This window comes from Bidens hawaiensis, unplaced genomic scaffold (genome assembly GCF_021521415.1).
Source record: "Bidens hawaiensis isolate Kalapana, Puna unplaced genomic scaffold, B.hawaiensis_p1.1 tig00021170_1, whole genome shotgun sequence".
NCBI lineage: Eukaryota > Viridiplantae > Streptophyta > Magnoliopsida > Asterales > Asteraceae > Bidens > Bidens hawaiensis.
Window position 1 is genome coordinate 66,222 of NW_027493269.1, and position 15,113 is coordinate 81,334.

Below are 15,113 nucleotides of genomic sequence, written 5' to 3' on the forward strand. Positions count from 1 at the left end.
CACATCAATGTTTTTTAATAATAACTGTTTCAAGAAAGTCCGTACTAACTCAGAAATAACAGGACCTATTGTTACAGTTTGATCAGGAAACTTTTTGTTCAAAACCCATTTTTCCGGTTCGGTCCTCAGAGCCTGTTTTGGAATCTTGCTAGGTTTTGAACTCTCGGTTGCAAAGCAGTGCCGATTAACATGAATTATTGCGATGCCAGTAGGGGTTAGAACTCCTACTGCACCGTGTGCTGTGGACGGATGAGCATTGAAATCACCAATCGCCTCTCGCCCAAGAATAATGTCATGTTTTGATGTTATTGGTAGAACCAAAAATTCAACCTCTTCGGTCCTAGAATGAATTCCAGCGCTCAGGGTTACTGGAAATGAAATTACCCCTCGCGGATGCATTACCTCTCCGCCAAACCCGGATACTGGAGCATGGATAGGTTTCAATCTTTCTTTATCTTCTTCGTCAAGCTGTTCAAAGCATTGTTCGTACATAATGTCTGATGTATTGCCTGTGTCGAAGAAAACATATTGAGAACGATAATTTCCGAAGAGAGCTGTAATGATCAGGGGATTTTTGTTGTTCGGACCCCCTTTTATTCGTGGAAAGATTACTGGCTCATTCTTCCACTCCTCATCATCAGACTCTTTCCTCTTTTTTTCTGTGCTGTATCCGCCTTGTATCATATGGACATTTAAATCTTTGACTTGTTTCTTGCTTGGACCTTAACGTCCCGCATAGGAGCTTTACCATTGTCAGGTTTTCCACCTTTTACCAGATGCTTGAGTTTTCCAGATTTCACAGCTGCCTCGATTTCACTTTTTAGTGTTCTACATTCATTCGTATTGTGACCGATGTCATCGTGATACGAACAATGCTTTGTGGCATCTAAGAATGATCTTTTCGTTAGTGGCTGTGGCTTTCTGAAATTTATATTTTCTGTGGTGAGGATTTCAGCAGAAGTCTTTGAAAAAGGAGTCCAATTATTGGGACCTCGATTTGAGGGTCCAGTTTTGTTCTTGTTACCTATAAGAGATCTTGCATCAAAAGGTTTTGATACTTCCGCACTTGGCTGAAGCCTTGACCAGATAGGGCCTTTCGCCTGTCTATTAGGTCTTGCATTTTGGAACTCGACTTTGAACTTCTCCTTCGAGTTATCACTTCTCAATGTCTTTTCAGTATTAGCATACACCTTCGCCGCGGTCATAAGATCATTCCACTCGTTGGGCATTCCATCCCTACCGGTGAGTGTTCGGACCAGGGCGTCACACCTGACGTTCTTGCGGAAGGCACAGCGGAGCATATCTTTGCTTATCCCACCAATGTTCAGAATTTCATCATTAAACCTGGTGATAAAATCTTCTATGGATTCATTATCACGGCGGACGACATCCAAAATTTCTAACTGGTCTCGTTTATGTTTCTTCTGCTGGCTGAAGTGTTGAGAAATTTTTTTCTCTAGATCATCCCAACTAGAAACCTCTCCGTCAGGTAACTTTTCAAACCATTCTCTCGCTGCCCCTGTTAGCGTCAATGCGAACATGTGACACCAATAGGGGAGCGTCCAACCACTAACACCTCCTACCGCTACGAAGTTCTGGAGATGATTACTTGGATCAGTCATACCATTATATTTACCCACTGATGTAGGTATTTTAGCGTTAACAGGGAAAGGTGCTGTAGCAATACTTGCTATGAATTTTGATTTTTCAGCGAAAGCAGCCGGACGATAAGGTTTAGTGAAGTCCCGCTCAGCATTACTGTGGTACTCTGTGTGGCGGACTACGTCATGCAGACGACTACTTCTCGCCAGTGAGCTCATCCTACTATCTCCGGTATACGTACTGTAACCTTCCAGATTGTAAGATGAATCAGGACCATCGAACTCATCTAAGTAAGATGGCATTCGCATGTTTATGGGAGGACGAGGGCGTAGCCTTGGTAACTCGCCAAATTCTGACTCTTCCTGTTGACTGTAACGAGTTTAACTTCCTCTTACTGTTGATGGAGGAGAAGGAGATCTCCTAGGAGATTCCTCATAATCCAAAGTACGAAAGTGAAACCTCTCATTACGCTTTCTGCGTTCGTACTCAGCCATCAAACTTTGTTGTTCTGTATGGAGCCAATCTTCGAGAGTTAACGTTCCTCTAGGTCTAGAATTACGTTGTTGAGATCTCGCCCTGTCAGAATCATCCAAGTCGTTTTCCGGATCGAATATTGACTGGTTTCGATGAGTCTCTTCTGTAACTCGTCTGAAATTACCCAGATTAGAACCTTCCGGTGCCGAGGCACGTCCCATATCTGTGGGAGTACGGCCAGCCGGTGCTGTAACATTTTCTAGGGTAAAACCCCCAGGTGTTACCTCGGTGACTCGTGACCCTGGAGCAGTGACACGTTCAAGAGCACGGCCACTTGGATTCGTGATGCGTGCAAAAACACTAAGACCCGAAGGTGCTTCTGTGTTAGTTACACGTGAATCGGGTGCAGGGTTCCCGTCGGCCCTTCAGGAAGATTACTCATATCAAACGAACCAAAAAACCAACGACAATTAGTGCTGTTCTAACAAAAACACGGATGGCGCCAATGAAGAAACACGGATCCGCTCCCCGGGTATGGGTCCTGGATCCAATGAGTCCACAGGGTACTATACGATAACTATTACTACGATATGAGTAAGTTCTCCCGAAGTCCAGTGACCGGAACCTGCAAAACAGACACCGTGAGTCTCGTTACAGAAGGACAAGAGGGGGGTCTTCCTGTAACCACCCTCCGGCGTGAGAATCAGTAACGTTCGTAGTGGAGAAAGTACTGAAGTAAAATAGCCTAAGTGCAGTCAGAATACAAGTGAATGAATGATACCTCATACCGTTTGACAAAGTATTTATAGCCGAATGATGAAGGAAGATGATTGGGGCAACTATCCTCTTCTAGAAGATCTTTGATAACTGCATGGACACGTGTCCTCTTGTGATAGGTTGAGCTATACGTCCCATGTGCATGGTATAACAACCTGGACACATGTCTTCCAATGATAGGACGAATCATACCCTGTCCATGTGCACGGTTATAACAACCTGGCCAGGTGTCCTTTGTTCATTGGTTAATATGTCACGTATTCCTTAAGTAAAGGCCATGATCCCTCTTCTAGAGAGTACTTGAGTGGTGACAGCTGTCCGTTGGCATTGTCATCCAGGTGTTTTAGGCGGACAGATGCCCTGTCCTGCGGATGACTTTTGAGGATGCGAGGATGCTTCCGCGTATATTATGAGAACGTTCTTCCTCATCTATGATATGCGGGTGATCCATGTATCCCGCGGGTAGCTCGTAAGAGGACTCTCTATGACCCGCCGGTGGTACTTAAGGGTATTTGGGTCTTTTAAGTACCCTACCTCTACAAGTTGTTTAGTCGCATAATAATATCATATTCTAGCGTTTCTTCCACACTCTTTCTTATACGCATGCCAACTAAAAACATAAATACACACCTACGAACATATATAACACGAACTAGGAGAATTTTCTTACATGAGTCGGAAATTTTTTAGGTCATTTCTCTGTTAACTAATGTTAACTAATAGCATATAATTTTTTTTGTTCGGTTTGGCCTTTCGGGTCGGATCAGGTCAAACATATATATTTTTTTCAGCCCGGTTCGACAGTTAGGGTCTTATAAAAAATAATCAAACAAAATATTATAAAACCAAAAAGTACGTGAAACGTCATTATAAATGGATATTTAGAAAATATATTTTTAAGTTACTATGGGATTCAATTTTTTGAAATCTAACTATAAAATCATCTTGTTTAGCATTTCTATGCAAGTCATTTTCAATTAAACAAATACAAACTATCGCATAAACAATGATAATACCATTTTGGTAAAAAAAACTCCTTAAATTTTGGGTAGAGATTGATTGCATTTATATATTTGAGTATTAAATTCAATTATAATAGGTAAGTTGTTTGTATTACATTTATATATTTGTATTTGTAGAACTTATCATTTTAGCTTTTTATTATGGTAGGTCTCGAACTTTAATATAGTTGATCTCAAAATTCCACATGGCCGATATCAAAATTTGTAATAATCATTAAGGATTTTAACACTATAACTATACTATAAAATTTTTTTACAAGGGTAGGTGGACACCCCCTTCCCAAGGGTAGGTCTTCCGGTGTATACACATATGTGGATTTAAACTATAATATGATAAAGAATACTAAACCATATGTACATGTTAATCCTAAGAACGCAATGATAGAACATAGAAGACAGCATGATTCTGTATAGACCGAGTTCCCGTTTAGAGTGTACGCTTATGATGGTTTTATATGAGTTGTAGAACCCACGAATTTAGAAAGCGATGGAGACAAATTAGTGGCTAGGTTAAAGGTGTAAAACTATAGTTTATCCCTTTCTGATAATCTCTATATATGCACTTAAAAGAAAACTCTAATTAACACCAACTCATTCTGACCCGTTTTGTTAGATAAACTTGTCTCAATCAACCAACTTTAACCTGTTTCATTAGAAACAACCACCCACATCAACCTAGAAGTTTTAAAAATTGACACATGGCAAAAGTGTCTCAGCCCACACATATTCGATCACATTTTCCCTTGGCAGTGGTGCAGTCAGCTAGAGTTCAAAGAAACAACCAATTGGTGACATTATCTAGCACGAAGGCCATATGCATAAATGCCATGACATCATGTCAAGCTAGTCATTGGATACTTGAAGATCCAAGATTGCCTCAAACTACAACTACCATTGTTTACTGTGACTACATGTCAGCAACAAATCTCAGAATCTTATTCTTCACAGTCGCTCAAAACATATTAAACTCACCAATTTATCCGGGAAATGGTAACACAAGAGCAGTTTGCACTTGATCACTGCAACACTAATGAACAACGTACTTGCAGATGTCCTACATAAGCTCTATCAAGATAATAATAATAATAAAGTCAAACATTGTGCACCTGGCACCTCCTAATTTGTTTGATATAATGATTCACATATATTTGACGACATGTCAATCCAATTACATTGAAATATCTAACCTATCGATTAATATAGGGTATAAAATATGATATTTTGTAACTAATATGATATGCTTATGCTATATTAAAAAAACAAAACAAAACTACACGATGTAAAAATTTATTTTTCAATCTAAACAACACAATGTGATTGGACAATGATCAAGGAAGTACAAAGACTGATTATTTAATCCCATATAGTGTATTAGCAATGTTACTTTCAAGATGCGGCACATTCTCCAAATTTATTTGTTCTGCAGCAACCTTTCCTGCATCTGCTGAACCTGGAACTGGACCGCTTGGTCTTCCCCCACCGGTTCCACCTCCGCTTCCACACCCGGGTATTGGTCCTTGTTGCGGGGAATCACAATTAGTAGCTGCACATATAAAATTTTAAAAATTAACACCAATGAAGGTAGAACTTAATAACTTTTCACTAAAGTGAAAAAAAAAAGTTAATTAAAAGTGCCATTTTGTGATATATAGATGCTGTAAGAAAAAAACAAACCTAATTGGCGAGCGATATATGGGCTTCGGGCCTCTACGACCGATATGGTTTGAAAAGTCGAGCAGATTACGATGAGAATAATGAGAGCACAGGCAAGTCGTCCTCCTTTTAGGAATGAGGCCATTTTGGAAATTAAAGAATGAAGGATAGTATGTTTTTTTGTTTAATGGAGTATCTATTTATAGCCTTAATATAGACTATGTTAGGCGTTCTAAAATTGACTAAATTTTTTGTCTAGTCTAACGGAAAAAGGAGAAATGATACAGGGAGTGGTTAGCCATGTAAACATCTATGTTCTCACTCTTTTTGGGGCTTTTCAGTTTGCTTTGTTGACTTCACTTGCAAGTTGTTTAGTCGCATAATAATATCATATTCTAGCGTTTCTTCCACACTCTTTCTTATACGCATGCCAACTAAAAACATAAATACACACCTACGAACATATATAACACGACCTTGGAGAATTTTCTTACATGGGTCGGAAATTTTTTAAGTCATTTCTTAGTTAACTAATAGCATATAATTTTTTTTGTTTGGTTTGGACGTTCGGGTCAGATCAAGTCAAACATATATAATCTTTTTCAGTCCGGTTCGACAGTTAGGGTCATATAAAAAAATAATCAAACAAAATATTATATAACCAAAAAGTACGTGAAACGTCATTAAAAATGAATATTTAAAAAATATATTTTAAGTGACTATGGGATTCAATTTTTTGAAATCTAACTATAAAATCATCTTGCTTAGCATTTCTATGCAACTCTTTTTCAATTAAACAAATACAAACTATCGCATAAATTGTATTAAATTCAAATTTAGTCGGGTATTAGGCTTAAATTTCGGGTAGAGATTGATTTCATTTATATATTTGGGGTTTGGATCAAATACAAATGAAATTAACGTGAGAATCAAATAGAGTACTTATATATACAAGTAGAGTAATTATGTAATTACTCTATGATAATTATTCTATGATGTAATTACATAATTACTCTACTTGTTTATATAATTACTCTATCTGGTTCTCACGTTTAGCACGTTAATTTCATTTTTACGATAACATTCCCCTATATATTTGAGTATTAAATTCAAATATAATAGGTAATTAAGTTGTTTGTATTACATTTATATATTTGTATTTGTAGAACTTATCATTTTAGCTTTTATTATGGTAGGTCTCGAACTTTAATATAGTTGATCTCAAAATTTCACATGGGCCGATATCAAAATTTGTAGTAATCATTAAGGATTTTAACACTATAACTATACTATAAAAGAATTTTACAAGGGAAGGTGGACACCCTTCCCAAGGGTAGGCAGTGGCGGAGCCACATTCAAGCCAACGGGTTCGGCCGAACCCGGTTTATTCTCGGTTTTATATATAATTTATAGGTACAATTTAATGTGCGAACCCATTCTTTTTCGCCGAACGAACCCGGTATCACGAAATCTCTAGAAACATTTCACTGTTCGCCAGTGAAAAACAAAAAACTTGAATTTTAGAGAGAGACAACGATGTCGTTTTCTTCAGTTTTGAGTACATGCCATTTAATTTTAAGGAATCCATGGAGAAGAAGATGGTATGAGGGAAGTCTTGTCAATTTCTTTGCGCTCACAAAATATATGTCTAGACAAATATTGTTTTCGTTATAATAATATATGTAGCACCGTATTTTGTTTAGTGGTCGTCATCATTGATCTTTATTATTTTTAACGGCTAAATATTATTAAAAAACTCCAATGCCTAGCAAGAAGCTAGAAATGAATGAACGTACAACACCAAACTTTTTTTTTTTTTTTCTAAATATACAATTACACAAACTCGACCAATCAAGTTTATCTCGTCGCCCCCTATTTTTATCCATAAGAATATACTCCTTTAATTTTGATTTTCTCCATCATCATTTTAAAATAATATTTGAACTAATCGCATCTGTAGCGGTTATATAAACAACGATTGCATTTTTTATATTGATAATTTGTTCTTTCTGATAGTCGCGGTCGAAGATTTTATGATTCGTTTTCAATACATGAAAACGCGTATGGAACAATTATACTATGTAAACATTTTTATTTAATTTGACTTTGTATTTTATTTTAATGTTTACGATGTAATTTGGTTATTGTTGTGAAATTGCATGTTATTTATTTGGCCGAATGACGGGCTTGGCCCATCGGGGCCCGAAAACTTTGACGACGAAAAAAAATCGAACACCGAAAAATTCTGAACCCATAAGAAAAAATTCTTGGCTCCGCCACTGAGGATAGGTCTTCCAGTGTATACACATATGTGGATATAAACTATAATATGATAAAGAATACTAAACCATATGTACATGTTAATCCTAAGAACGCAATGATAGAACCTAGAAGACAACATGGTTCTGTATAGACCGAGTTCCCGTTTAGAGTGTATTGTCACGCACCGCCAAATTTTAAGCCCGTTTCACCGCGTTTCCGGAACATTCCGGTGCGTCCAAGAGAAATCCGGAGCTGCTGGAGGTACTCACAACATGCTGGACGAAATGGGACTGTTTGGGACAGCCTAGAACAGCCCACAACAGATCCGGAACAGCCTAGAATGGCTGCACAAATCTGTCATATGGAAGCTGCTAGAAACTGCCCAAAGGATGGTACTAGAGCTGCACGTTTCAGCCCCAAAATGGCTGCCAAATGAAGCTTCTAGTCCAGCCCACAATGATCATGATGGCTGGATATTTTGCTGCCACAAGAACCCTCTAGATCAGCCATATGATAGATCTTGAATGACTGGATATTTTCTTAAGAAATCTCTAGATATCAACATGTATAATCTATGTTTAGAAGGATCTAGATTAAGAAGGCTCTAGATCAGCCCTAACTAGTATAAATAGGGTATGCTAGGCTCATTTTGGGAACAACCCAAGCTCTTGTACTCAAAGCACTTGTAACCTATCTTCCTACTAATATAAACTCTTTACTTGTGTACTTGTGTTCAAGTATTACAAGCATCTCACTCTTGTTTAAACACAAGCATCATTACTTGCAACATTGCAAGGCAACACACTTTACTAAAGACTTCCGCTGCCAAAACACTACAAACCTAACCATCAAGGCTTACTTAGACCAAGTTCTAAGGCCGCATGTGAGTCAAAGAAATAACTCCGTGACAGTATGCTTATGATGGTTTTATATGAGTTGTAGAACCCACGAATTTAGAAAGCGAGGGAGACAAATTAGTGGCTAGGTTAAAGGTGTAAAACTATAGTTTATCCCTTTCTGATAATCTCTAATATACACTTAAAAGAAAACTCTAATTAACACCAACTCATTCTGACCCGTTTTGTTAGATAAACTTGTCTCAATCAACCAACTTTAACCTGTTTCATTAGAAACAACCACCCACATCAACCTAGAAGTTTTAAAAATTGACACATGGCAAAAGTGTCTCAGCCCACACATATTCGATCACATTTTCCCTTGGCAGTGGTGCAGTCAGCTAGAGTTCAAAGAAACAACCAATTGGTGACATTATCTAGCACGAAGGCCATATACATATATGCCATGACATCATGTCAAGCTAGTCATTGGATACTTGAAGATCCAAGATTGCCTCAAACTACAACTACCATTATTTACTGTGACTACATGTCAGCAACAAATCTCATAATCTTATTCTTCATAGTCGCTCAAAACATATTAAACTCACCAATTTATCTGCGAAATGGTAACACAAGAGCAGTTTGCACTTGATCACTGCAACACTAATGAACAACGTACTTGCAGATGTCCTACATAAGCTCTATCAAGATAATAATAATAATAAAGTCAAACATTGTGCACCTGGCACCTCCTAATTTGTTTGATAAAATGATTCACATATATTTGTCGACATGTCAATCCAATTACATTGAAATATCTAACCTATCGATTAATAAGGGTATAAAATATGATATTTTGTAACTAATATGATATACTTATGCTATATTAAAAAAAACAAAACAAAACTACACGGTGTAAAAATTTATTTTTCAATCTAAACAACACAATGTGATTGGACAATGATCAAGGAAGTACAAAGACTGATTATTTAATCCCATATAGCGTATTAGCAATGTTACTTGCAAGATGCGGCACATTCTCCAAATTTATTTGTTCTGCAGCAACCTTTCCTGCATCTGCTGGAACCTGGAGCTGGACCGCTTGGTCTTCCCCCACCGGTTCCACCTCCGCTTCCACACCCAGCTATTGGTCCTTGTTGCGGGGAATCACAATTAGTAGCTGCACATATAAAATTTTAAAAATTAACACCAATGAAAGGTAGAACTTAATAACTTTTCACTAAAGTGAAAAAAAAGAGTTATTTAAAAGTGTCATTTTGTGATATATCAGATGTAGGAGAAAACAAACCTAATTGGCGGGCGATATATGGGCTTCGGGCCTCTACGAACGATATGGTTTGAAAAGTCGAGCAGATTACGATGAGAATAACGAGAGCACAGGCAAGTCGTCCTCCTTTTAGGAATGAGGCCATTTTGGAAATTAAAGAATGAAGGATAGTATGTTTTTCTGTTTAATGGAGTATCTATTTATAGCCTTAATATAGACTATGTTAGGCGTTCTAAAATTGACTAAATTTTTTGTCTAGTCTAACGGAAAAAGGAGAAATGATACAGGGAGTGGTTAGCCATGTAAACATCTATGTTCTCACTCTTTTTGGGGCTTTTCGGTTTGCTTTTTTGACTTCACTTACAAGTTGTTTAGTCGCATAATAATATCATATTCTACCGTTTCTTCCTCACTCTTTCTTATACGCGTGCCAACTAAAAACATAAATACACACCTACGAACATATATTACACGACCTAGTCAGCTTAAGGGGAACGGGTTAGGCCGAACTCGTTCAAAATTATATTTTAGTGTTATATTTTAGTGTATTTTGACATCGAACCCGCACAAATTTCAACATTAAACCCGTAGAAAACCTAAATCTAAGTGATAAACAGTCGGTCATCCATCCTTGGAAATTTTTCGAACCCATAGGAAAATAATTCTGGTTACGCCACTGAATTTATAAGAGCAGGTTGCAGTTGATCACTGCAACATTAATGAACAACTTGCAGACGTCCTACAAAAGCCCTATCAAGATTATAATAAAGTCAAACGTTGTGCAACCGGCACCTCCTAACTTGTTTGATATAATGATTCACATATATTTATCGACATGTCAATCCAATTACATTGAAATATCTAACATATCGATTAAAATATAGTATAAAATATGATATTTTATAACTAATATTTCCGTTAGTTTCTTCTTAATATTTCCGTTAGTTTCTTAATTTCTTACTTTCAATGTGCGCATTTTTCTATTGAAAATATCGCATAAAACATGAAAGTTTGGTTGGCGTAACAACATAACAAATTGGATGAATCTTTATTGCTAACATACTTATGCTATATTAAAAAAAACAAAAAAAAAACTACACGTTGTAAAAATTTATTTTTCAATCTAAACAACACATTGTGAATGGACAATTATCAAGAAAGTACAAAGACCGGTTATTTGATCCCATATAGCGTATTAGCAATGTTATTTGCAACATACTGCGCACTCTCCAAATTTATTTTTTCTACAACAACCTTTCCTGCATCTGCTGGAACCTGGAGCTGGACCGCTTGGTCTTCCCCCACCGGTTCCACCTCCACTTCCACACCCGGGTATTGGTCCTTGTTGCGGGGAATCACAATTAGTAGCTACACATATGAAATTTAGAAAATAAATACCAATGAGGGTAGAAACTTAATAACGTTTTTCATTAAAGTAAGAAAAAAGTTATAGAAATGTCTGCTTATGAGATATCAGATCTTGTAAGAAAAAACAAACCTAATTGGTGAGCAATATATGGTCTTCGGGCCTCTACGACCAATATGGTTTGAAAAGTCGAGCAGATTGCGATGAGAATAATGAGAGCACAGGCAAGTCGTCCTCCTTTTAGGAATGAAGCCATTTTGGATAAAGAATGAAGGATAATGTGTGTCTTGCTCAATTGAGTATCTATTTATAGCCTTGATATAGACTCTATAACGCGCTCCAAAACTGACTACATTTTTGTCTAGTCTAACGGAAAAGGGGAGGAAAAATGGAAAAGGTTAGCCATGTAAACATGATTTATGTTCTCACTCACTTTGTGGATTTTTAATTTGTACTTTTGACTTCACTTACAAGTTGTTTGGTGTCACACCCTCAAAATCCACTAACGGAGTTTTACCGTCAGAGGGTGTGAACTAACAGGATCGGAAACATTAGTTATAATCAAACCATAAAAACAAAGTTTCAAAACCATGAAAACGTTTACGAGTAATTAAATGCGGAAGCGTAAAACCATAGAAACCAATGTTGCGTCACGCAGGACGACTTAAAACCCAATGATAACAGTTTAAAATAAGTTTGCATAATTAATTAAAAAATGTTTCAAGCAATACATGTTCCTAAACAGCGCGCCCGCCTCGGCTACCTGAGAATAACATACTAAAAGTGTCAACACAAGGTTGGTGAGTTCACAAGTTTATATAAAAGAAAGCGTTTAGCGTTTGCGTTCAGCGTTTTGCGTTACAGCGTTTTGCGTTACAGCGTTTTGCATTACAGCGTTTTGCGTTAAGCGTTACCAGATAGTGTTATGTCAATTATATATCTATAGGTAGCTAGCCTATAAAACAAGTATCACTAAGTGTTCGACACCGAAGCTGACTGTTTATCATTTGCCTTGCCACCAGGTCATCCAGACCATGGTATGTGTTTAGCCAAGATTACACCCGCTCGACTTCCAGTCGAGTTTAGCGTTGGGTGGGGTTTGTCAAACCCAGTAGTACTACTCAACAATGACTCGCTATTATCCAAATATTAACCGGTTCGATGTTATGAAGGACTTTAGTTATTGCGTTTGCCACTTAGTCTTTACAAGTGATATATAATCTATATTAACAAAATCTTAAATGCGTTTCGGAGTATGTTATCTCCCCCAAGTGAAAAGCGTTTGAAAACAGTTAAAAAGGGGAAAGTGAAACTCACTGTTTGCGAAGATATTCCCAAATTAAATCACCAAGATGCGCGTCACAGAAAAACTCTCTCTAGCGTTCTAAAACAACAAAGAGATTTTTCTAAGTGTCGGAATATTATCGAGTCTCTAGACCCGGCACATAATACCTATGCACATAACATGTTTCGTGTTTCGTTTGTGAATCGTGTGTGACTTTAACAAATGTATTTGTGATACGTTACATGTGTAAGCAATTATATACGTGTCATGTATTCATAAAGTACATCACTAGCAATTACTCCCTGTAAGGGCATTTTGGTCAACAAATAACAATTAACTAGCCATTATTCCCCATGAGGGAAATTTGGTCAAATCATGACAATCAATTAGCAATTATTCCCCGCAAGGGCATTTTGGTCAAAACATAACAATTATATAGCAAGTATCATGTTTCATGCATTTTCACACAATTCAGCAGCTAGTTTCACCGAGACAGAAATTCTACTTGAAAGATTGTACTATTCCACCGATCATAGCATCTCAATTAATTTACCAAAAATCATCACAGAAGCACATATGTCTTAGGTTTCCAGAACATGTTTTATTATATTTTTATTCCACATAGTTTTCTCACAATCATCAAATCATTACAGCAAACTCATAACAGTCAAATTCATGCGCAACAGAATGTTATTTGAAATTCTTGTTAAACGAAACATACAATAAATGCAAGACCACTTGGGTTAGGTTCCTAACTCAATAAGTCAACTTCCAGAAGTGGAACCAACCCAATTGGTCTCGTAGTTCATGAGGTATAATATTTACAAAACAACCTAACAGCAGGTCTAACAGCTCAGCTTTGCACAACGTTTTTGTAAAATCATAAAAGTTAACCTTTACTTGTCCAAAAATTACAAATTTATACTCTATAGAAACTAGACTCAACCTAGTTTACTGTAGTACCAATAATCTCAACCAATCTTTACATTTACACTTCGTTACAGTCACTTAAACATCAATAACACATTCTGTCCAGAAACTGTTTGCATCCAATCTCAACATATTAACAATCTATGAACTATCATGCATTCATATAACACTCTAGACTCCATAAACACCATCCATGCACATCAATTACATATTACATACATGATTAGGGTTTTTGTTTGAACTCAAATCAAAGACACAAGTAATTAGCAAGTAACAATATCAATTCTAGTTATCAATCATCATTAATTCAACAACAATCATGTTAACACAACACCATACAAGAATCGGCAGCTAGGGTTTGTAGTTAACCCTACAAACATCAAAATCAAGTAATAAGGATGCATAGGATAATCAATTATACCTTCCTAGCACCTAATTCTTCAATTAAAAGCTTGAATTGATGGTTGTATGTGTGTGTAAAGGTGACGGCAGCCGTGAGGGGGAGGGGAGAAAGCTCCGATCGGGATGTGGTGTGGGGGAAAGAAAATAAGTTAGGGTTTGGTTAATGATGTATTTATAAACATAACATGTTACATTCAAGTCCCTCCACTTCTAAGTATTATTTTTCTAGCCTAACTAACTTGTTTACATCTTGAGTTAACGTTTATAACCATGTTATCACATAACACATAAGTCTAACACATAATTATCACATAATTACTGTTTTGACGTTTTTCGTTTATTCATCAATCGTTTGCGTCAACTCGTTTACGTTTCGGTGCAATTCCCGAAAGACTACACATGTAGTAAGTGTTAAGCGTCATTTAAACCCTAGTTTAAATGTAATGAAGTGTGCGTTATAGATTCAGTGATCTTAAGTTTGAATTGACGGAGTTGAGTTAACGGAGTTAACCTGAAATTGACGATTGTCACATTTGGTCCCATAATAATATCATAATCTTGGTTATCTTCCACTCCCTGTCTTATAATACGCATGTCAACTAAAAACAGACATACACACCCGCGTATAAATATGTATTCATGTGTATGCATGGTCTTATGGTGAACAAGATTTTTATAAAGATGTCAAAGAAAGAGTGCAATAGGGTTTCTTAAAAGTCTTCAACGTAATTCCAAATTGAGGTTCAATTGAAAGATCTGTTCGTTGAGTTAATAATATAGACCCCATGTAGTGGTGTGCTTTAGAGAAGGAAAAAGGCCTCATAGAGTCCGGAACACCCCCCCCCCCCTCCCGCACGCGCTTTGAAGGCCAAATATATCTTGGTCGTTTTGTGGAAAGAGACGATGTGGGTTCGACTTTGGTCTACCAAACTTCCAGCCAATGATCAATTAGGTGAAAGCCCCTCCCCCCCAACCCCCAACCACCACCACGGTCTTATATCAATACGTATATAATATTCACACTTCAAGTTTGAACCGACAACCCATCTACACCTTCAGTTTCGTTTCCGTGTTAGTGATTCAAGAACACAACTCAATTAAGAGTTTTAAATACAATTCTTCTCCAACAATTTAAACTAACCATAGTAATGAAATTTGCAATTAAATATATAACATAATTATACTTTGTAAACAAAATAGATGAGTTGATGAT

At 36.9% G+C, this 15,113-nt stretch overlaps 1 protein-coding gene across 1 annotated transcript; it reads right to left on the bottom strand.

The window, feature by feature from the left end:
* Positions 1-692: 692 nt before the first annotated feature.
* Positions 693-1,910, bottom strand: LOC143562801 (uncharacterized). Its single transcript, XM_077050506.1, has 3 exons — positions 1,637-1,910; positions 1,094-1,519; positions 693-1,024 (listed from the first exon to the last, which is right to left on the bottom strand). The coding sequence occupies exons 1-3, from the start codon at positions 1,908-1,910 to the stop codon at positions 693-695; spliced, it is 1,032 nt and encodes a 343-aa protein (XP_076906621.1).
* Between the last annotated feature and the right edge of the window lie 13,203 nt (positions 1,911-15,113).